Here is a 25,229-nt window from a genome sequence, read left to right on the forward strand (position 1 = left end):
CTTTACCATGCATGTCTTTACAACTAACGTCTTTATCAAGCATATGACTTTACCACGCATGCCTTACCTAACCCCGGGTGGAGACTTCCTCTCCGCCCGCAGAGTGTGCAGAGATTTGCCTTTGCCGCGGAGAATGCAGAGAAGGCAAATCTTCACACACTCCGCAGGCGGAGCGGAATTGTCGACCCCCCGCCTCCACCCCCACTATGCCCGGGCTGCAGTCCTCATCTTCTTCGCCATATCAGTAATCCTGGTGAAAACTGTGCATGCGCAGTTTTCACCAGGATTAACGATACGGCGAGGAAGATGAGGACTGCAGCCCGGTGACGCCGTAGTATGTAGGTAAGGGTTTTTAAATGTATTTTTTCTTAATGTTTACTTACTTGTAATAGTGGGAGGTGGAGGCGGGTGCCACAGCGGAGCTCCTCGGAGTTTGTTTGAGACTCTGTGGACCTCCGCGTAGCCCCGCCATGCCCACAACACCCAGGGCTAGCCCCAACAACCAAAAAGTAAGTATTTAGAAGGTAAGTGTATATGACCTTTGAGTGATTTACAACTTGAAGGTAGGAAACGACGGCATCGTTGATATAAGCGGCATTAGCGAGTTATAAGTGCAACGATTGTTTGACAATACAAATTTGAATATTCACTGATGTTTAGTGAATCGGCACGTCGGGAGGCGGCGACTGGGATGTTTAGAGCCCGCCCTGGAGTAGACACACAGGGCTCAACTCAAACACAGGATGCTGCACAAAACAACATCAGAATACAATACCAACAACTAGAGAGACTATACGAAAGAGAAATCAGAAAATGGTGGGAGGCCACCTCTCTACAACATTATGTCGAAGTCAGCAGAGTTCCACGGGGTTTCCGTATATATACAATTCCATCTTATGAAAATCCAGATCCGGATTTACTGACAGAATGGGCGGAGTTTACAGCCCATTCCTCTGAGGGGATGTTAAAAATTCTAATCAAATTTGCATGGAAAGATCGTGAGAAGGCATTGAAAGAGAGCTTTTGGAAAAGAAAATCCTGGACTCAATAGACCAGATAAAACATGGCGAAGAGAAGGAATTAATGAAGAAAAGACTAGCCACTTATGAAAAAAAGATTAAATTGAGAAAACAACATAAGTTTGACCGAGACGCTCAAGATTACGAGAAGGGAAGGATTTTAACCTTTGCAAGGAGGTATGATGTGCCACGCCGTAACCTGAGAGCGAGTTCAGACAAACCAGTGGAGGCTCGAGTAACCTCCGAATCTGAAGTAACGAGTGCTGAGCAATCAGAAGAAGAGGGCTCAAATATTGCTCAACGGCAAGTACAACAACCTTCTTTTCGCGAGGAATTCGACCTCATCAGACAATCATGGCTGAGAGGGGGGAAAGGTCGCCCCCCCCCGGAACAATCAGCAAGCACAAGCGCATCAAAAGGAGGGGCGGAAGAAAGCACAAGAAATGGAACGAGGTCTACCAGGAACCGAAGGGGACGATTCAATCGGAAATAGAAGACGCTCTAACTATAATAAACCTCTCGCCAAGGACTCTAACTACAGATGAAGAGAATGTACTTAAACTTGGTTTCACTTTTTGTCCCACCAGCCGTTACGAATATACTCAAACACAAATAGATCTATTCAAATTTGTAAGGAAATTGAAGTTGATGAAATTCTTCAAATTAAAAAATCCTGGTAATCAAACAAGAATGAATATAAGAGGAGTCCAATCAATGGAACAAGAACCGGGAGAAATGAATAATTGTGATTTGGAGACTTTGGCAGTATTGGAAGAACTGGGAAATGAAAGCAGTTCCCAACCATCATCCCCAAGAGATGATTCTGTGCGGGTAGCGGACATGGGGATAACTCAAATTGGGGAGCAAACCCCTTTTAAACCACCCTCACGTTTCTGTCCCCAACTACCAATTGATGCTATTGACATTTTCTCAGAATCAGTGATCCAGGAGCTAAAAGAATTGAGAAATAAAGAGGGAGACTGTAAAGATAAACTGAAGTGGAATTTACCTTTGAATCAGAGGAAGGCAATACATAATTTACAACAAGACAACTCCATTATAATCAAACCATCAGATAAGGGAGGAAACGTTGTTATACAAGCTCATACGAACTACTGCAAAGAAGCCCTCCGCCAATTACAAGATGAGGCCAATTATGTCCTAACTACAAAAGAGGAATATAAGACTAGTATTCAGAAGTACGCCAATCTGATTGGTAAATGGTTCGAAAGAGGAATATTATCCAAGGAAGAACTATTATTTTTGCAAAACAAACATCCAAAAATGCCCACGTTCTATCATCTGCCAAAGGTGCACAAGGATGTAACCAACCCACCAGGAAGACCGATTGTGTCATCTATTGGAGGCTTGACAGAAAATATGTCAAAATGTATTGACTATTTTTTAGCACCTTTGGTTGTCCAGACGAGCTCATACACCAGAGACACTAAGGATTTCCTTAGGCAAATACAGCACATAGGTTGGGAAAAAGACTTTGTAATGATAACACTAGATGTTTGCAACCTATATACCAGTATAAGACATCAGGACGGACTGGCAGCAGTGAAGTTCCTCTTAGGACAGCGTTCAATAAGACACTTAGAACACAGTGAAATGCTACTTGAATTTATTTCATTTTGTTTGAACAATAATATTTTTACCTTCCAAAATCAGAGGTATCGACAGATAATGGGTACAGCTATGGGCACCTGCTTCGCCCCCAGCTATGCAAATTTGTTCGTAGGCTGGTGGGAGAAGCAGGTGGCCTAGGCAGATGACAACAGTAAATGGGTGGACCAGGTAATTTGCTGGCGTCGATATATCGATGACCTCTTCATTATTTGGAAGGGGTCTGAGCAATCAGCAGAAGAGTACATCACCGCCCTTAATGTAAATAACCTAAACTTAAGATTTACCCTTGAAATGAGCAGGAAAGAGGTAAGCTTTTTGGATATCAGAGTTTTTGTGGAGTCAGGGATGATTCAAACATCCCTGTATAGAAAGACCACAGCTGTCAATTCTATTTTGCATGGTCACAGTAGCCATCCGGCAAATTTGATAAGTAGTATCCCGTACGGGGAGCTACTACGAATAAAAATAAACTGTTCAATGGATGAAGACTTTGACCATGCCGCCAATAGCAGCATAAGACGCTTTAGAGCAAGGGGATATTCATTGAAAGTGCTAAATGCGGGGGAGGAGCCTAGCGCGCAACCAAGATGGCCGCGTAGGTGCGAGGCTCCCGAGGACCTCCGCAACCTCCTACGTCTATCCTGACTTCATCCTGCATCGGTTGAGGGAACTGTGTCGGTGAGCCTGAGCCGAGGTGGTACCCGTTTCCCGTTTTCGAATCGGACCTCGGGTGCCGGAGTGAGCACCGATTGAAGTTTGCGGCCTACCTCTCTCCTGACCCCGGATTCGCGTTTGGGGGCGACCCGGTGACAAAGTGAACAACAACGGCGGGCTGGGCCTGGCGAGTCGCGTACCCCGCACTTTCACTTTCACTTTCGCGCCCCCTTGCTGTCTTCGCAAGTGGGATCGCGGCGCTCTTGGTGTTGGGGTGGCCTCGCTGGGAGACCCTGCCTGCCTGCCTGCTGTGGCCCGCTCCGCAGTCCTGGGGTGGCCCCCCGGAGCTCGTGGCCTTGATTGCTCGCTTTCTACTGCGTGGCTGGTGAGGGTGTGAGACCCGCGACGATGGCCACTAAACAAGATGGAGATCGGTTGAAGGCCAAGTCGACCCGGCGTGGCGCCGCACATCAGGCCAACATCATGGACCGCTACACCCTCCCGAAGGGATCTCCCGGTGGACCGCACAAGTCCTCTGAGTGCCCCCTGGATGCCCCGGACTTGCCCACAGATCTGACTCTGCAAGACGTCATGGGCGCCATTGCTGAGATGAAGGCCACGGTGGGCCAGCGGTTTGACACGTTAGCGTATAAAATCGACGCGGTTCTTGTTGATGTCAACCTGGTGAGAGCTGATCTCTCGAAGACCAACGATCGGGTCGATTCTTTGGCCCACACCGCGTCGGGCCTCACGACTGAGGTGGCGGCCCTTCAGACGGAGGTACACCGGCTTCGTCAGGCGAGTGCGCTCATGGATCGGCGCCTGGAGGATTCCGAAAGCCGGGCCCGGAGGAATAATATCCGCATCATCGGAGTACCTGAGGGACGGGAGGAGTCGGCGGCGGATCTTTTTGTGGAGGACCTGATCACTACCCATCTCCAGCCTCGGGGACTGAGTAAATTTTTTGCTGTGGAGAGGGCTCATAGAGTTCCCGGGGGACGGCCGAAGGTCGGAGCCCCTCCGCGGCCTCTTATTGCCCGTATCTTTAATTTTCGGGACAGGGATGCAATTCTGCAAGCCTCCAGACTGCAAGGGCCGATTAAGTTGGAGAACATGGAGGTGAACTTTTATCCTGACTTCACCCAAGCGGTCCAGAAGCAGAGACTGAGCTTCTTGGGCGTCAAGCGGCGGCTTCGGGACATGAACTTAAAATACGCCATGCTCTTCCCGGCCAGGCTGCGGGTGGAGGTGGATGGTCGCACTCACTTTTTTGACCGTCCTGAGGCGGCCGGGGACTGGCTGGACACTTTGTCTGGGGGTCGGGATCGGGATGGCGGGGGGGGGGCTGCGGGAGGAGAAGGCCCACTGGACCGGGACTGAGGTGCTGATACTGGGACTCACTCTGGACGCAGATGCTGCCGCTTTCGGCCAAGCTTAGGGTCTCTCGTTTTTTGTATTCGTTCTCCCTCTTTTGTAGGTGGTGCGGGGTCTCGAATGGGTACTCTTTCCTCCTCTAGGGGGTTTACCTAGTTTCATCTATATAGGGGCGACAGGCACACTGCAAGTTGGGGGGGCTGTTTGGGCTCTTGCAGGGGTGCAGGGAGGGGGGAGTTTTGTTGGGGCGGTTGGGTTGGGGTGGGGTGTTGTTCATTTGTACCACAAGGCAAAAGTATTGTTGTGCTATTCCCAAAGTGCCCTCGGGGGGACGAGTGATTGCTTTCGTTTATGATGGGGGGTAGGGGACTGAGTCTTTTGTCCTGGAACGTTAATGGACTGGGGGACAGGATAAAACGAGGTGTGGTCCTGCAGTTCCTGAAACGAATATCACCTGACATAGTTTTTCTGCAGGAGACGCACCTCATTGGCAACTCCTTTCGTGCTATGAACCAGCGGGGCTACCGCCTTCTGGCCCATTCGGGCTTCACGTCGGGTTCAAGGGGTGTGGGCATCATGGCCAAGACCTCGCTCCCGTTGGAAGTTGATGAGTTACTCCATGATGACAGGGGACGTTACACGGTTCTGGTGGGTAGAATGGAGGGCAGAGTGATTATTTTTGTTTCTGTCTATGTCCCGCCAGGGTTGCAGACGACCACCTTTGCGGATCTGGGGCGCCTCCTACTTGGCCTTCCGGAGGGGATCCTGGTGGTTGGGGGGGATTTTAACGCTGTGGTTTCCGGAATTGAGGACCGTCACCCCCCTAGGGATCTCCCCCGTGCCCAAGTGTGGTTGTCTGGCCTATTGGATGCCCTGGGGCTGGTGGATTGTTGGCGTTTGAAACATCCTACGCAGAAACAGTACACTTTTCATTCCGGGGCCCACGGCAGTCTATCAAGACTAGACTATGTCCTGGTGCCGGCGGCGCATGCGGGGAGGATCGGGGAGGTGCGCCATTTGGCGCGGGGTATTTCAGACCATTCCCCGCTCTTATTGCACTTCGATATTCTCCCGAGGGGAGAGGGTAGGGTGGCCCCGATTAATCCCTGGTACCTGCGTGACCCCACCATTCGCGCAGAGTTGGTTAAGTCCCTTAAGCGATATTTTGATGAGAATGTGGGGTCGGTGTCATCTGCGGTCTCGCTATGGGAGGCATTTAAGACGGTGATTCGGGGGGATGCCCTGTCCCTTATTTCCCATTCCCGGAGGCGCGAGCGGGAGGAGGTGATCCGTGTTGAAACTGAAATAACTGAGTTGGAGGGTGACCTCGAATGTGGGGTGACGGATGACAAATTACATGTCCTCCGACTCAAGCAGGCGGCCTATAAGGCCCTCGTAACGGAGGCGGCCAGGGGCCTCAGTAGAGAGCAACAGGGGAGACTGTATGATGTGGGTGATAAGGCTGGGAAATTGATTGCGTGGCTGGATAAAAAGGAGAGGGCGAGTCGAGTTGTCCCGTTGATTGAGAAACTGGATGGTGTGTGTGTCACGGAACCGGAAGAAATAGTTGATTGCTTTGCAGAATATCTCCGTGGGGTCTATTCCCCGGTGTCCTCCCGCTCGGAAGAGGATTCCCATGCCCTGCTCAGGGATATAGCGCTGCCTTCCCTTTCGGAGGAGGATAGAGTGTCGTTGGACGCCGCCCCAACCTCTGAAGAAATTGCTCTCGCCATACGCTCGGTCGCTTCCGGCAAGGCCATGGGTCCCAATGGTCTTCCCATTGAATTGTACAAGCTGCGACCGGATACGCTGGCGCCGCATCTCCGTGCGATGTTCCTCGCGGCCCGTTCGGCGGGTTCCCTCCCGCTAGACCAGCGTCTGGCTACTATCGTGGTCATTCACAAGGAGGGGAGGCCGCGGGACCTGGTCACGTCCTACCGGCCTATTTCGCTGCTGAATGCGGAGCCCAAAATTCTCGCCAAGGTGTTGGCCAATCGGCTGGTTGGCGTGGTGTGCGATTTGATTCACCAGGATCAGTCCGGCTTTATCCCCCATCGCAACACTGCGCTTAACCTGCGGCGCTTGCATGGGGTGCTCGCGCGTGTCCCGTTTATACGGGAACCGGCCATTTTGGCATCCCTGGACGCCACTATGGCGTTTGACACACTTGAGTGGCCATATATTTGGCCGACACTGGCGAAGTTTGGGTTTGGCCCGGGATTCATTGGTTGGGTGAAATTGTTGTACTCGGGACCGCTAGCGCAGGTAGTTGTGAATGGTAGAGTGTCGGCTCCGTTTGAGCTCGGCAGGGGCACGCGGCAGGGCTGCCCATTATCACCGCTCCTCTTCGCGCTTGCCCTGGAGCCCCTGGCGGAGTGGCTGCGGTGGGAACCTTCTATTCGTGGCCTCCGCTGGACCCCCAAGTATGAGGACCGCGTATCTCTTTATGCTGATGATATTCTTCTGTACCTGGCTTCCCCACGTAAATCACTGATAGTACTGGTTGATGTATTGCACTCCTTTGGCCTCAACTCCGGCCTGGTCATCAACTGGGCTAAATCGTGTGTATATGTCCTCTCTGGGGAGGATCCTATCCTTCCGCGGGGTTGTCCTATTCAGATCGCCCCGCGGGGTTTTAGGTACCTGGGTATCTTCATTACCCTGGACGCGGAGGCCCGATATAGCCAGAACTTGCTTCCCCCCCTCCAGCGCCTGAAGGAGGACGTCGCGCGTTGGAAGCGCTTGCCGCTCTCGCCGCTCGGCCGGGCGGCATTGTTTAAGATGATGTCGCTGCCACGTTTCCTGTATGCTTTGCAGAATACAATGGACGTTGTCCCGGCGCGCTACTTCCGCGAGGTGGAGAGTTTGCAGCGCCGACTGTTTTGGGAGGGTCGGCCGCGTATCGCCCTGGCGAAGCTGACGCTCCCGTGGTACGACGGGGGGGTTGCCCTCCCAGATATCAAGCGATATTACTGGGCCTCCCAGCTGGCTGCGATCAATCACGGCCTTTACGGGCCCGCCCTAAACCCGGCCTTTGAGATGGATAAAATGTTACTGCCGGGCGGTGACTATAATCGGGCGCTTTATTCTAGCTCGCATGACGCGCGGCTGACGGGCCCAACGGGGGTTATGGTACGGGTGTGGCACACGGCTAACGTGGCGATGGGGTGGAAGGACCGCTTGACCCGGGCGACGCCACTATACGCATCTGAGCGGCTGGGCTCCCTGTGGACCTTGAAGGGCTTTGAGAAGTGGGACATGATAGGCATCAGCAGGGTGGGCGATCTCTGGACGAGGGGGGGATTTAAAACGTTCGATGTGCTGCGGACAGAATTCCAGCTGCAGGACAGGGAGTACTTTCGTTATATGCAAATCCGTCATGCGTTGTGCTCCGTATTTCCAGACGTTGCCTCCATCCCGGAGTGCTCCCCTCTGGAGGATAGAGTGCTAGATGGGCATGTCCCGGACGGCACGATTTCATTGATTTACAAAAAGCTCATCAATGACCGTTCGGGACTGCTGACCGGCCTTCGTGAGGCGTGGGGGGCTGATGGATTGGAGCTGGATGACTAGGACTGGGTGTCTGCAGTGGTCTCCCCGAAAGAGGTGGCCATACCGGCTCGCCTTCGCTTCGTCCAGCTCAAGATACTCCACAGGGTTTATGTTACGGGGCCGAGTCTGATGCGTATGGGCTATGCTGTGGACGGGTTGTGTAAGCGTGGGTGTGGTTCTTTGGGGACCTTTCTCCATATTCTGTGGGAATGCCCAGAGGTGGTGCGATTCTGGCGTGGTGTGCATGAGGTTCTGCAGGTAGTTACGCATGTGCCGCTGTTGCCTGAGGCGAGGAGATGTCTTTTGAATGTATGGGAGCCAACCGATTACTCAGTGCCGCAGACGTGGTGGGCGACTCTGGGATATATGGTGGCCAAACGTGATATTGCGCAACTGTGGGGTTCCCAGAGGTCGCCGACTGTCTCGGCGTGGAAGGACAACATGGATTGGTGTATGTTTCGGGAAAAGGTGGTGTATGTTGCGAGAGGTAAGCCTGGGACGTGGGTGAAAGTATGGGGCCCCTGGAACGCTTACCGTGGGGGAATCTGTACCCCGCCGCTACTGCCGGATCCGTCACCGGCTCCGTCTCCTTAGCCTGTTTGTCTTCCCGGTTCTGGGAAATGAGTTTACTTAGTCCCCGTCCTGACCTATTCCCCCCCTCGATATTCCTATGAATCAGTGGGGTCCCCCCCCTAGGGGAGCACATGCTGTTGTTTTCGACTGTGGGTTGCCTTGTGGACTTGTCTTTTTTGTTGTTATTTATATAAAAATGAAACCGTCATGTGGGGTCCGGAAGGTGTGGCTGCCAACGCTTCTTTCAACTCCTGTGAATTCCCTTGTGCCGCAGCGTGCGTTCTATTGTCTGTATTACATGCTCCTTCTGTTTGCTAGCGGCCGGCCTAAAGGTTGTAGGCCCATCCTTGTATATTTTTTGGATTCTGTAATAAACGGTTTCAAAAAAAAAAAAAAAAAAAAGAAAGTGCTAAATGCTGCACAATTAAAAGTTACAAATGTGGACAGGCAGATCCTATTAGGAGACACTTGTGTCAACAAGAATGACACAGGGAGTCTGAGACTGATTACCACCTATACATCATCAGCTAGCAAAATAAGATCTATATTGTGCAGAAATTGGAAAATTTTGAAATCGGATAGCATTATAGGTAATGATTTAACTGACTATCCGCAAATAACATTCAGAAAATCAAGATCTTTAAAAGATCAATTAGTGCAAAGTCATTTGAGTAAAACACCTTCTTCTTCAGGATTGCAGAACCTTCAAGGTTCATTCCCATGTGGGAAATGTAAAGCATGCAGCACCAGTAAAAGAACTTTGACCTACAAAGTTCCTGGAAGTATATTCCATAATAAGATTTCTAAACTTGTACCACAACATATGTTGTATATTGCCTAGAATGTCCATGCGGCTATCGTTATATTGGCAGCACCGTGAATGTGGTTAAAATGCGTATACTGGAACACCAAAGAGCCATTGCAAATAGGGATGATAACTACCCTGTTGCACGCCACTTTGCCACTCACCATGACAGCAATAGGCCTGGGCGGTAAATTCCGTTCTGTTCGCGGAATTTGCGGAATTTGGGTAATTTTGCGTTCCGCGGAGAACGCGAAATTGCCCAAAAATCAGCGTTCCGCGACTTCGCGAAATTTTTTGCTTGTTCGCGTTCTCAATATGCGTGTTCGCGAGATATTTCACCCCGAGCACGCAAACAGCGATCGCGAACAGGAAAAAAGTATCGCGAACAAGCAATTCCGCGTGTTCGCGGAATTTCTGCGTGTTCGCGGAGATTTTTTACCGTTTCGTGGAGATTTGCGTAACGCGATTACGCGAATTCAGCCCACCCCTAGACAGCAACAGAACTCTTCTGAAATTCTTCTGTCTAGATTGTATCCCGAATGACATCAGGGGTGGCGACAGAGAAAAAGCTTTACGACGTCTGGAATCCAGATATATTATCGAACTCCAGACTAAATCGCCTGATGGCTTGAATGCTGGGGAAGAGTTGATAACTCATCTATAATGAGGAATGATGTACAGTTTGTGCGGCACTCCTTTTGCTTGAGTTGTAGAAAGGGAGGACAAAATAATGATCTCAGCCCATCCAGGGCTTAATAATGTAAATTGTCAACAAGTACATGATATTCATCCCCCCCTATTCTTTTTAATTCAAGGCTCTAAACTTGAAATGTTCAGGAAACGAGATGATTCACCCGGACTTAACAAATTGTTTTTACTGAGGTATATGTCATCAGCATTTAATTCCCTTGAACAATCATGTTGGTTTGTACAAAATTTTGATTGGGTGATTGATATAGGACTATCATGTAATGTCTAATATTTTGATTGATTTATTATAATGAACTAAGATGGAAAACGTTTGAGGATAAAACAAACGAAAAACGTTTTGTAAATAGAATATGATTTGCACATTCTAAGATGGCGACCATAATCACGTAACTGGGTCCTTTGTTAATGAAATATGATGCATATATGAACTTCCGTCTCCAAACGCGAGCCGACACTGACGAAAGCTACGGCTGAAACGTGTCTGTTTCTCTATTTTGCACAAATAAAATCAGAATCGGGATTTAACCTAACCTGAGTGCTGGTCCTTCTGTTCTTTGAACATCGGAGCGTTATATATATATATATATATATATATATACATACATACATATATATATATATTACCTACTGGCGGTCGCCAGTAGGTAGTTATAGTTAGGACCCTGTTTCCATAGGAAATCCGCAACATTCTATTTGGAATAACTTTGGCGCCGGTCGACGAATCCTCGCGAAATTTTCAAAACTAATGGGGCGCTCCGCTCCGCTCCTACCCTGAAAGTCTCGTGGGGATTCGTCAAGCGGGGGCTGAGATAAAAGGGGGGTCCCAAAACGCGTTTTTCCCATGCATTTTTCCATAGGACCTTTAGACACAGCTACAGCCCGAACGGCTGAACAGAGTTACTTGAAATTTGGCAGAGAGGTAGTCCTCAGGTCAAGGAAGTGCCTTTTGTAGGTCTGGTGTAAATCTGTTCAGTAGTTCCTGAGAAAATAGCCTTTAAATCAATATATATATCTGAGCCAGCTTACGGTGCGCTTACGTTAAGTTTACCGTACGCGTACGGTGACGTGCGCGAGCGCGAATCTGATTGGCTGTTAGATCTTAGTAAACATTCGAATCGGTCGAAACCAGGAAGTGGCGGCCGCCATTTTCTCTCTCGCACTCTGAGAGGGGGTTAAAAAACAAAGAGCAAAAACATGTAAAGGGGCTGTTTAGACAGCTCCTAAGCACCTAGCCATGTTGAGGGAGTCCCCAAAGTTCCCCTAAAGCCAAAAACGGAATTTTCATTTTTTCGATAATTTCGCCGATTACGCTTACCGTACGCGTACGGTAAAAATTATAAAAAAAAAAAAATATCCACACTCTCCCCACCCCATGTGCAAATGGTGCCCGAATGGCACCATTTGTGCATGGCTTATGTTACATATTGAAAAATTAAAATATTACCTTTCACAACGAAGCGCATCATATGTCCTCCATGAGCACACGGTGCGCGAAGCGCATCGTGCGTACATGGCCCATCTAGCGTAACGTGGGCACGCGGTGCGCTACGCGCACCGCGTGCCCACCGTGCGTGCACGGCACTAACTGCGTAAAGTGGGCGCGCGGTGCGCGAAGCGCACCGTGCGTGCACGGAACGAACTGCGTTAAGTGGGTGCGCACGCCACGAATGGCGTAAAGTAACTTAGCATTTAAAAAAACGTACAAATTCACTGAAAAAACCATAGGTTTCACACACGTTATAGTTAGGATTTAGCATTTAAAAAACCTTGCAAATTCACTGAAAAAACCATAGGTTTCACACATGTTATAGTTAGCGGAAATTTTACTGATAAAAAACCAATGAAATTCCCCCGTTATAGTTAGTGCAGGCAACTATAACTCACGCGACCGCAATCCTCTGCTGATGACATATGTGTCTTTATGAAAAAAAAATATTTGTAATATATGTATAGCTAAAAATTTATGGAAGAAGACATGGGCAAATAAGTGTCTAAATACAGTATTAGCATCAGCAGAGGATTGCGGTCGCGTGAGTTATAGTTGCCTGCACTAACTATAACGGGGGAATTTCATTGGTTTTTTATCAGTAAAATTTCCGCTAACTATAACATGTGTGAAACCTATGGTTTTTTCAGTGAATATATATATATATACACACATATAGATAGATAGATAGATAGATAGATAGATAGATAGATAGATATAGGATACATATAGAAGATATACATAGAATATATATAGGATATATATATATGTACACATCTGTACACACACACGTATATATGTATATATATATATATATATACATAGGCTGTATTGTTACCTGCTAAATACTTACATTTTCATTGAAGAGGCATGTGTGGTAAAGGCATAGGAAATATATATGTAGAATTGTATGTATTTTCCTCCACATACACATATATCTATGCATGTGTGAATATATATTTACATATACATTTACATATATGTAAAATACATATATAGTTTTATGTATATAATAATACAAGTATATAATAATATATATCTTTTTTACCTTAATAACCCCCATCCCTTAAACCTCACCACCCTAAACCATAAAATTGTGCTTGCCACCAAATACCCTTGCCCACCCTAAACTAACGAAATTCTCTTACCACCCAAAACCTCATACACACCATTAACTCTAAAAATGCCCTTGCCACCCAAAAAACTTTACCAAACCTAAACCCTAAAAATGCCCTTGCCACACAAAATCCCATACCCACTCTGAATCCTAAAAATACCTTTGCCACCCAAAAACCCATACCACCCTAAACCCAGAAATTAACCTACCAACCCAAAAACCCATACCCACCCTAAAACCTAAAATAACTCTTGCCACCCAAAAACCCACACCTACCCTAAATCCCAAATTACCCCTGCCACTCAAAAACCCTTACCCATACTAAACCCTTAAAATACCCTTGCCATCCAAAAACCCATGACCACCGTAAATCCTAGAAAATGCCCTTGCCTCCCGAAAACCCATACCCACCCTAAACTCAAAAGAACAAGCTACATATCTTCGGTAAAGCATTACCTGGTAGAGATAATATCTAGCAGATTACTTACCTTTAATTTTTCCAGGCGTCAGGCTGGATCAGGAAACGTTTGCTTGAGCAATACCCCTTGCACGCGCCATGGGGTGCTCCATTCAGCTCCGCGTGACGTCGTTAGCGTTGGTTATGATGTCGCGATCACCTATACAGGTGCCACCCAGGCACGCGTACATCAGTTATTTTCTTTCCGCAACAGTTAAGCGCCGGTCCAGGAAGAGCAATCCCTCTGTTGCTTTCTGACAGGCCTTTTTCGACTTTTGTCTTTTTTTATTGTGTGCGAGGATGTCTTCGAGGAAGACAGGGTTTAAACCGTGCGGTGCCTGTCACCACATGATGTGGGTAACCAACCACCACCTCGTCTGTCTTTGCTATCTCGAGCGCGTCCAGAACTCGTAGTCATGCTCGGACTGTCGGGCCATGGCTCCAAAGGCCTTTTGGGAGTGGGCTATGAAGTTTCTTGCGGACCGACAGTCGTACCATCCAGCCAGACTCCGCAGAGGTCCTAGTCTCGTTCGAAGAAGAGTAAGTTGCAAGACCGCTCTCAGAGCCCCAAGTCCTTTTAGACCCACTTAAGGTCATCGGGACACTCTGGTAAGAGGCACAAGAAAAAGAAGTCCAAGCGGACTTCATCTTCGCTTTGACTGTCGTCCATTGACGAAAGAGGTAAGGAGCACCGGCACTCTAGGCACGGTTCTGCGCAGCAGGAGCCAGGATCGACTTTGCGCCTCCCTCCCTTTCTGGGAGCCGGAGCAACCCCTGCTCAAATGAAAGCATTTGATGAGGCCATGTGGAGCATGTTTAAGCGGGCTGACCCCTCTGGTGAGCCATTGGCCCCGTGGTGTCAGAAGCGGCCCCATCAGATTCAACGTCGTCAGCAATAGCCACGGCACCGTGGGGCCTCGGGTTTAGGGTGGGTATGATTTTTTTGGTTGATAGGTTAATATTAGGGTTTAAGGTAAGTATGGGTTTTTACCTAAAAAATACTTACATTTATATGTAAAACTTTTACCACGTTTATGCCTTTATCAATCATGCAAGAGGCATATGCAGGGCGCATGACTCATCCCTGCTAAATATGAATGGCGGTGAGTTCCTGTGCCCTAAGTGCTCTTTCAGACTCAATCAAGGCATCCAGAATCAATCTGAGCACACAAACCAGGCAGGGAGAAGACTGGGAGAAGGAAAGTGTGAGGCTCCCAAGGACAGTGTAGGGGAGACCAGACAATAATATTATCACAACCGGGCGTGTTAAGGTCCCTAAGGCAACACCTGAGCAGCACGTACAGTGTTTTCTACTGAACGCCCGCTCGGTGATAAAGCATAAATACCAGCTGGAAGATTTGATCTAGCTAGCCACCCCAGATATAGTTTTCGTGACAGAAACCTGGACGGACAATACATCAAGTCCAGACTGGAACATTGCACTACCGAAGGGCTATGTTGTCAGCTCGCAAGATAGGGAGGAAGGAAAAGGGGGGGCATAGCTATTATTTACCGAGATCACCTAAAGGTGCGGGTGAAAGCAATCTCAGTCTTACCAGCAGAGGCTATACAATTCTGTATAAAACGTAATAATCTCTTGACCTTTCAGGGAATACTCATATACCGTCCACCTGGGCCCAGAGCGGCTTTCACCCAAGATCTGTTGACGCTCTTTGAGTCCTATACATACGTCCAATCTCTTACAATTCTGGGTGATTTTAATTATCATCTAGAACAAACAAATAATTCGGATAGGCACAGATTGCTGGATAATCTGGAAGCATTCAGTTTAAACCAATTAGTAACCGAACCCACCCATCTGGCAGGCCACACATTGGATGGCATTTTTACTAATACTTCTGATATTAACCTGATTAAAATATCAGCTCTCCCATGGACAGACCCATAAGGCTGTCCATTTTAACATTAAGGTCAGGCAGCACAACCTCTGCACCCAAAGTAAGCCATCCAAGATAAAAATGCGATGCTGGAATAGAGTTCTAGGCAACGACCTAGAGCGGGCCCTTTTCCACCTCCCCACCTCGCTAGCAAAGGATAATAACGAAGTAGCCTCCCAGTTTAGTGGCTGGCTACTGGCAGCCACTGAGCAGGTGAAGCCTGAAAAAGTGGTGACAGTAAAAAGATCTTGGTATAGCCCAGAACTCAAGTGCTTAAAAGTTAATTGCAGGAGAATTGAGCGTCTTTGGAGACAAGATTATAGCAATGAAAAGAAAACAACGTATAATCTAGCTATCCAACAGTACAAGGAAGCAATTATTGCCGCAAAAAAGCTATTCTTTACAACTAAGATAGAAAACGCCGGCAATTCCACAATGGAACTTTTTAAATCTGTCAAACTGCTGGCTAATCCGCAGCACGACAACATTTTCTAACCAGATCAAGCAATGTGTGATTAACTGGCCATATATTTTCAGAATAAGGTGCAAGTAATCTATAGTGACCTCTTGAGTGTTCGGGAGACTCAGGATAAGCAATGTCAACTGCCCGCTGAGATTCAACCAACCCACTGTAGATTATCCTGTTTCCCGACAATCGCTAATGATGAGGTATTAAAACTCCTCCTCACTATAAAATCTGTCTCACCTATAGACCCCTGCCCCCGGCCATTATGCACCTTGCTGCTGGGAAGATATGTGAAAAGTTAACCCCTCTTGTTAACCAAGTTCTGGAATCGGGTAATTACCCAGCAATGTGGAAAAAAGTATCTATTAGGCCAATTCGTTAAAAGCCGACCCTGGACCCTACCAAACCAAAGAACTATCGTCCAATTGCTGGTTTGCCGATAGTAGCAAAAATACTGGAGAAGTCAGTCAATAAGGTGCTGACAAACTATCTTGATGTTAACAATCTACTGGACTCCACACAGCACGGTTTTCGGTCTTGTCACTCTACTGAAGCGGCTCTGATCACTGCTACAGAAGAGATTCGCAGAATAGTGGAGGGGGCAGGGCGGTCCTCGTACTCCTAGATCTATGGGCTGCATTTGACACGGTGAATCACAGGGTGTTAGTGCAGCGGCTGAGGGATGTGGGGGTCGATGGTACTGTCCTGGCCCTCCTCTCCTGCTTTTTAGAGACGAGGGAGCAGAGGTTGCACTGGGATGGTCTACAATCTGAGAGTTTCCATCTTCCCTGTGGGGTTCCACAGGGATCGGTCCTCTCCCCGACAATGTTTAACATTTACGTCACTCCGTTAGCCAGACTTATCAGGAGGCATGGTTTTGCCCTGGTTTCTTATGCTGATGACTCTCAGCTTGTTATTTCCATCAACATCCAGCCTGTGGCCACAGCTGCCAGGTTTCATGCTTGTCTTACTGAGATCATGACATGGATGGACCATAGCTTCCTGAAAATCAACACTGACAAAATGGAGGTGATTGAATTTGGCCTCTGCCGGCCCTTGTGGAACGACTCCTGGTGGCCAGTGGAGACTGGAGAATGCCCGTGTCCCGTCCCCAAGGTCAGGAACCTCGGGGTTATTTTTGATGCCCAATAAAAAATGTCTGCCCAGGTAAACAGTCTTACTTCATCGTGTTTCTTTTTACTAAAAACTTTGAGAAAAATCTTTCCGTTCATTTCACAAGAACTGCAAAATATGGTGGTGGTGGCACTCCTTCTGTCTAAACTGGACTATTGCAATGCCCTTTTATTGGGCATTGACAAGTTCCAGATGAGATAACTGCAGTCTTTACAGAATGCTGCAGCAAGACTACTCCTAAACATTCCTAAAGGACAATCAACCTCGGCAGGAATTAAGTCACTACACTGGCTTCCTATCCAACAGCGGGTGGAATTCAAGGCCTTATGCCTGGTGCACAAAGCACTTCATGGTGGAGGTGTGGAGACTATCCAAAGAATGTTTCCACCTTAAATCCCCCCACGTGCCCTCTGATCTTCTAGTTTGGGTATTATTACAACTACTAAGATCAGACGGGCAAGATAGGGTGGTAGAACAATATCGCACTGTGCGACCAAGCTTTGGAACAAAATGCCTATGGCCATGAAATTCCAACCTAATCGGCAGCTGTTTAGGAAGGACTTGAAAACATGGCTGTTCACTACGATATAGTCCTTCCATAATATAGGTCATACTTCCTTCCTCATACACTAGCTCCAAGACGCCATGGCAATCGAACGCTCTATAAACATATATCCTATCCTATCCGATATCCTATCCTTTACAACGAAATATGTTGTGAAGGCATGCATGGTAAAGGCATATTCATTTTAAATCCTGCATATTCATTTTAAATCCTGCATAGTAAAGGCATGCGTGTAAAGACACATGCGTGGTTAAGCTGGCATGGTACAGGCATGCGGGGTCCAGCCACCGTAGTGAAAGCTGTGTCTCTGATACAACCGCCTCTCTTCCCTTACAGAACTAGAAAAAAGGAGAGGACCCTGCTACATCTACACATGTCAGGATCAATAATAATGTTAAAAGACTTTAATGAGGCCTTTATTGTATTTTGGAAGGTAGAAAACCGAGTGAGGAAATGTAGCTGGGCCATATAAAGTATATTTCCCACTTAAGTACGTCCTGTGGAGCCTTATGAAGCAATAAGGACTCAATCATTGACTGGGGTGCTGGAGGACTATTAGAGACTCTAAAGCTGGATCCTAATGAGCGAAAAAAGGGTGAAGCTGAAAAAAAGTATATTACATCCTGTAAACTTGCTTTAGTTATTACTGGAATAAATACTCTACCCTTACTAAAACCTTGACGGCTAAATATATATTGCAAATTACGTGACAATTGTATTCCTTAAAGAGAGTATTATACTGGGGTCACTATATGGATGACATATTGAAGACCGGAAGAGTCACTGTAGAAGAACTGACTAATTACTATGAATGCTTGAAACTTAAAGAACTCAATGTAGAACTCAGGGCCTAATTATGAGTTTGGCGGTCCGAGGACCACCAAACTCACGGTGGTACAGCGGTGGCAGTCCGGCCACTGCTGCACCTGCAGTCCGTCTGCCATGGCACCGCCACCATCCACATGCATGGACTGCAAAGTCCATGCTGTGCAGGAACGTGCACTGGCAGTCCCGCAGCAGTGCAGTTTAAGGCTTACATATAAGCCTTTAAACTGCACCACAATGGTATTATCCGACAGGCCATGATAATACTCATAATCTGGCGGCTGCCCTGTTTAGCGGTGTGGGAGGCCCACACTGCCAGACCCGTAATCAGGCCCTCAGTATTTGACACATATACATTTGCACTGAAAAAACAAGACATCAAATACCCCATGGTGAATCACATAACAGAAAATCACTCTTGTGAGGATATAGAGAAAATAAGGTATGTTGGCATACAACAAATTAAACTGGAAGGATGAGAGGGGAAATTGGAAATGAAATTGAGATCAAAAGAGACTTTCTGGATTTATTGATTAGATACTGTTAATTGTGGACTGAATTCTGTTCAGATGGCATTACTTTGAGCTGCTTGGAAGTGGCTGTTTTTCAATCATATGATTAATTCCCATCTACTTTACTGTGAGACTGCTTTTCTTGCAAATGCAATAGAAATGCTAATAGCAACATCATTAAGACATTGGTCCGCAACACTAGAGATTACAGGTTCTTTACTGACCTTGAGCTTTTACCTACGATTTTTGAATGAATTAAAGGCTGAATAAGGATTGGTAATTCAAACTATTAGAAATTGAATAGCATACTTTTGGTGAAACGGCTTGATTCCATGTTATAGTCTGCAATGAACTAACATCACTGAGGGGAAAAAATTAAACTAAGAACTACTTTCCTAATTTAACTCACTAGAATTCGAATGGTCTATTTATTTTAAGTCTGGGTAACAACATGACTAGCTAGAGCCATAGTTGGTTTATCCAACCAAACGACTGAGTGACATGGGTTCATAACTTAGAATATTTTGTATTGAGAAGTCTGCAATTTATTTAATTTGAAAGTTAACACACCATTTTATTGGGTAACATTCTGCAATGTATTTAATTTGAAGATTGGTCTGACAGAAAAAACGTATTACTTTTATCGATAAACTATATACTTGTAGTCATTAATGAAACAAAAATTATTCTTTCTGGAGAATATTTTGGTCCGATTAATCTGTAGGTTTTTCATGTTATCTTCAATATACATCTTATTAGAACTATGTGTAGCACTACCAGTAAATCCCTGATCTACAATGCTAAAGACTGCAGGTCCTATACTGAATTAGAATGGTTTTCAATTTTTTTTTTTATTTATTAGTACAAATACTATTTTTAAATCATTTTGAAAGAATTACCGTAGGGAATGAATTGTTTTAACTCACACAGCAGTAAAGGGCTTGGTTTTAAAATACATATCCCGTTAGTCAAGGGTATTTATACTTCTGGTCCGACCGCTCAGTTTCAAACTACATTTCCCATATGTCAAGGGTATTTCCTCCTCTGGGTCTGACCACATGGAAAGAATTGGCAAGAAGACTTTAGAATAGCATTTATTTTGCTTGTAAAATTCCATCTTTTTTTAGCCATGATCGAAGAACGTGGATGTGCTGCTGCCAACAACGAGTAAGTGACTTTCTGGATCAATTCTTAATCAATTGGGTGAACCTTTACCATTTAGAAAAGTAATGGCAGAAATTGTTTTATTCCATCTTTGTAGAATCCCTATCATAAGATTCACCACAATGTTTGGTCAGTAAGAACTAAGGTAGAGGATTTCATTTTTTGCATTGATACTCTGTTGGGAATCAGTGAATTCAGGGTAAGCTAATTTGGCTAGTTTATTATCTGTAACACTTAAACTTCAATTTTTGGGGATTTTCAGAACCTCAATTTCATCATTTCATATTTTAGAAAATGAATATGCTAGTGGGCTGAAAAGGGAGATAACTGCAGATTTTCATAACATTGGTGAATAGGTCTTTCCTTGAATAGTGCCAAAATACTAAATCATTATGTTTCAAGTCAAACATTAGTTTGGATACCAAAAATGACGTGACAGACTGAGGTCTATAACCAGATTATTATCATTGGCATTCATGCATTTAGATCATATATGGTATCATAATGATCCTAGTTGGACTTGATTATGCAGAAATTAACTATCTATGGATTAATGTACATAAGTTTGTTCTTTTGCACTGTTATTCCTGACGTATGATAAAGATTTACCCAACGGTTGCAGGTCATTTAGATGATAATATGGTAATTTCCAAGAGAAGGCCTTCTAACGTAATGGAATACCACTGTCTGCTTTGTGTCATTTAACAATGATGAATAATGAAAACTGGTACTTAACTTGCATTATTGAACATAGATAGATAAGATTAAATTGATAATATAGGTTGCAAAGTCTGTTTTCTGGCACATACTTACAGATATCCTAGTTTTGGGCCATTAAAAGTTATTGTAGTTATGTACATGGGAAACACTTTTTCATAGGTGCTTTTATAATTATTTACAGCCCCAATGAAGCGTATTCCTCCAAGAAACATGTGTTAGATGTTTTTATGATGGAATTCAAGCCCACTTTCAAATTCATGAAATTATGGTGAATTCTGAAGTTTTTTAACTTGGAATTACCAACAAAACATCTACAGACTTTCAGATGTGAGATTTACTTTCTACAAGTTAGTAACTAATTAACAAATAATATTGATTGAATTAACTTTGATTTACTATGGACCTAACATCTAATTACCTCCAAAACTAGAGTTCTTGCCAGTTTCCAAACAACACCGCAAATGTAAATGGTGTGGTAGGTTGTTTATTGCATACAGCACCTAAACTCTGTTACCCTGCTTCCATTATAAAGAATGAAGTTTGGATTTGCCACTTTCTGCATCATCAAGATATACTTCATCGTCATCAAAGGAAGTAATTAATGTGTTTTAAGGGACTTAAATAATCATCCTTCTTAGAATAACAGTAAATATTATGTTTCACAAAAATGCTCAACCCTTACTTGGAACAATTGAATCTACTGAGCCATCAATACCTTACTTTGAAAGTTTATTTCTGTGAGTAGCTGTGTCATACTACTGGCTTTGGTATCATTTACTGCTATATTTTCAGGAGTTAAACACACTTTCTGAAAAAAATGGGATGTTTTAACACTTACATAGTGATAAGGAACCCACATTTACATGTTGGCAGTACAAAATAATGTTCAGGATGATCAAAAAGTAAAATGAGGGGAAAATAACAATAGTTTTAAAACTCACATCCTAATCCGAATGCACATACAGGTGAACACAAACAGTTAACAGTGTATATTTAGTTGCAAGTAGATGAATCTCAAGAGGTAGCTTAAAAAGTGAATACTAAAAAAACAGAGCCATCTTTAAATGTATACATTTATTTTTAGGGCAAGTAGTATCAGTAGCTACTTAAATAACCGTGGGGAAACTTTCAGAATAATATCTCAAAAATAGAGAATCTGAATTAAGTTATTTTTTTACAGTTCAGTGGTTTGCACTATGGAAGCCGATGGTGTAAAATAGTAACATTACTTGATCCACAGTACATGGCAGAAATGGAATGAAAAGTAGAATCTATATTGAAAGGGGTATATCATATAATATGATTGTATCACTGTTTAGTTTTTCATTAGTATTAGCTTTACCACTGTGTTACCACTCACCGGTTACTTGCTGTACACTTTTTGGAGACTTACTTAAACAAATTCAGGCAGCAGAGCACTTACCTCGTTCAGGTCAGGCGAGCCTCTTTTCAGTTCTCCTGCCATCACCAACACAGATTTAAGGGCACGTAGTCCAAAATCATAATGATGCTGTTTTGAGAGCTGCTCCCTTGCAAGCTTGTACAATACGGTCATCTTTTTAGCGAGATTCTGTATGAGTAAGAGAATCATATTTGGCATTAAGACTCATAATCAAGATAACAGTACAGTAAAGATTAGATAAGGTAAATAAATGGAATGCAGCCCATATACATAAGTTAATTGTAAGCATCCTGTGGAAATTGAAGAGAGGGATGATGGAAAATCATAGGTGTTGCAAAATTTAGAACTGAAGTTTCAGATAAAATGCCAATGAGCCAGGGGATTACTGTCAGTTCCAAGTTCCTAGGTATGCATGGCAGCAAAAATTAGCTGTTGGCAAATTAATTCCACCATAGTAACTAGTTAAATTGCAGATCATATCCACACCAGGGAATCCACCATTGGACAATCACAAATCCCTCCAACCTCCCTCTTGCTGCTTCAGACCTTTTCTTTGGTTTCAAGAAGCATGCTTACCCCATACTCTGCACTCACGGTGAGCGACTCATATCAATACATTCACTGTGCATTACTGAGAGAGGCTGGCATGATGAATGTAAGTCTACATTTGGTTAAAACTATTTACTGCGGGCAAGATTCACACATTTGTGGCCTTCAGTAAGTGTGATTCCTGAATTTCAGGAGCAATACACTTACTGTAGGAAGCTGGCTCTGTATATACTATACCAAAGTAAGGTATAGTGTGCACAGAGTCCAGGGAGTCCCCGGAGGTATAGCAGAGGCTAAAATGAGGTAAGTACTAGCAGCTCTCTTTGAGGTAGTGTGGGCGGGCAGTTAGGCTTATCCGGAGGGTGTGTTAAGCATTTATTGTATTCACTCAATCAAGACTGAAGGCACACACTCAGAGACTGAATCCAGACCAATTGGGTAAGTATAAAAAGGTATACTTGTGTTTTATTTCTAGAACCAAGCAGGACCTGGCACAGCTGGGCAAAATATACTTTCAATCATTGAACATTTCAAGAAGAGCCATTCGGAATGGATTTGCAATCGTTACAGGTTTGTATTGGTTCAACAAGCAGTTTAAATTACACAGTAATTACTTTTGGAATACTTTTAGATTACATCGACTACTTGGGGTGGTATGCCTAGATACCACACCGGGGATCTCACAAGTGAGACTTTTTTAGGGTTTGCAGTTTAGTTACTTTTTCTTTTATACAGTCAGCGCAACACAACATTTTTGGAACAAAAATTGTAACATTGGTTCTAATGGAAGAAAAATTGTTATCGGTTTCACAGGTAAGTAAATGACTTACGAGTGGGAGTTTTGGGGGTTAGGACCAAGGTTCCCGAAGGTCTAGGTAGGCACTCAAATTTTACTACCAATGGGTGTGGGAGCAAACCTCCTGGGGTTAAGTCCAGCACTGCAGGGGCCAACAATCAGCACAGGTGCTGCACCACGAGCGGCACGGGGGGGGAGGCGGTGGAGTGTGCCAAGGGCACGTCGGGGACCCTGTGGATTCCAATAGAGACCTTTGGTTTGGAAAAAATGCTGCAGGCTCGGGTAAGATGGGTTCTTGGAGGATGCCTGGAAACTGTCAGTTGGGCCACCCAAGGACATGGGCATCAGGTTCAGGGGTGTCTTTCGGCGTCAGGTTTCTTTATTACCTCCAGTCAGGGTCTGGGGGACCCTTCACATTGAAACTATAGGCGTCGGCTTGAGGCTTGAGGGAGGTCGGGGATCACCAATTCCCAGGTCTGGATCACTGGGGAGGCCTCCACCTGGTGTTGGGCCACTTGAACTCGGGCTGTGGGCTTCGGGTGCAGAGTTGTACAAAACCGCGGAGCTGCCTGGATCCGGGTTCCATGGGTGAGTCTTTGATTGAGCAAATCTGGTGGTCACGGGAGACAAAGTCTTAAAGATGGTCACAGGGCAGGTCCTCTAGGCTCTGGGGGCTGTTGGACTTGCCGGGGTTCTCACTGTAGGCAGGTTGAAGCCGGAACAGGCAGGTAAGGCTGGGGCCAAAGCAGTAGGTGTCCTCCTCTTCCTGGGTCAGCAAGGCTCTTCAGTCCTTCTTCTTTCTTCCTCAAATCTGAGGAGGCAAGGTTCAGGGTCACCCCTAAATACTAAATTTAAGGGTGTTAAAAGGGGTGTGCAGGTGGGGACAATGGGCTATTATGGCACCCTCCAGTAGGAGTGGGGCATAAGCCTCTTCCTAATTGGTTGGGTCTCCTCATCTTCAAGATGGACGTGACTGAGATTTGTGCTTCACCTAGCCTTACCCCCCTGAGGGGTTGGGTTGGCAAAGGTGGAAACACCTCTCCTCCTAGCTTGGTTTGTCAACTGATTCTGCTGGCCAAAGTGGGGCGGGGGGGCAGAACCAGTGGTAGCCCATTGCGTAGGACAGCAAAAGCTAGGGACAGCTTAGAAGGGCGGCAGACCTTTGAAGCTTCCCATTCGGGAACACAGCCCATCCTATGGAGGAGGCATGACACCTCTGCCCAGGATGGGTTATGTTTCTGGACCCAGAAAGCGGAGGATCTCTACCCAGGGGTCCAGAAACATGTCTGGTGGTGGCAAATGACGTGCAGCCATTCAGGAACCACACCAGGACTGGTCATTTTTCAGGGGACATCTCTAAGATGCCTTCTGAGTGCATTTTACCTTAAATCCCACACTACCATCAGTGTGGGTTTAATGGGCTGAAACTTCTCAGGTTTTCGTAAAGCCATTATGGAGCTGTGGAGTTCACAATGACCAACTCCCAGACCATATACTCTTTATGGCTTTACTACACATACAATGTCTAAGAATGGACTTAGACACTGTAGGGGTACAGGGCCCATGCCACTGTACCCTCCCTCACCTTAGGGCTAGTGCACCCTGCTAGAGGTGTGACTTACCTAGGCCTCAGGAAGTGGGTTGCAGGCATGGCATACAGGAATGTGTGTCATGTTGACTCCTCACTTTTCTCTACACCAAAACATGCAGCCTACAATAGCAGTGTGTGGGTGTTAAGGTACAGAGTGTCTCAGGGTGGCACAATATGTGCTGCAACCCTTAGAGGCCTTCCCTGGTCACAGTGCCCCTGGTACCCAC

The 25,229-nt window shown here is 45.8% G+C and overlaps 1 protein-coding gene across 1 annotated transcript in view; it reads right to left on the reverse strand.

Annotated features, from left to right (window-relative positions):
• DNAH10 (dynein axonemal heavy chain 10) overlaps positions 1-25,229 on the reverse strand; it is a 1,995,301-nt gene that overhangs the window by 976,164 nt on the left and 993,908 nt on the right. The window contains exon 36 of the mRNA XM_085636177.1: positions 22,088-22,234. Within this exon, the coding sequence (XP_085492303.1) occupies positions 22,088-22,234 (147 nt within the window). The remainder of the gene's footprint in view (positions 1-22,087; positions 22,235-25,229) is intronic.

The sequence above is a fragment of the Triturus cristatus genome, chromosome 11, assembly GCF_964204655.1.
Source record: "Triturus cristatus chromosome 11, aTriCri1.1, whole genome shotgun sequence".
Classification (NCBI taxonomy): Eukaryota; Metazoa; Chordata; class Amphibia; order Caudata; family Salamandridae; genus Triturus; species Triturus cristatus.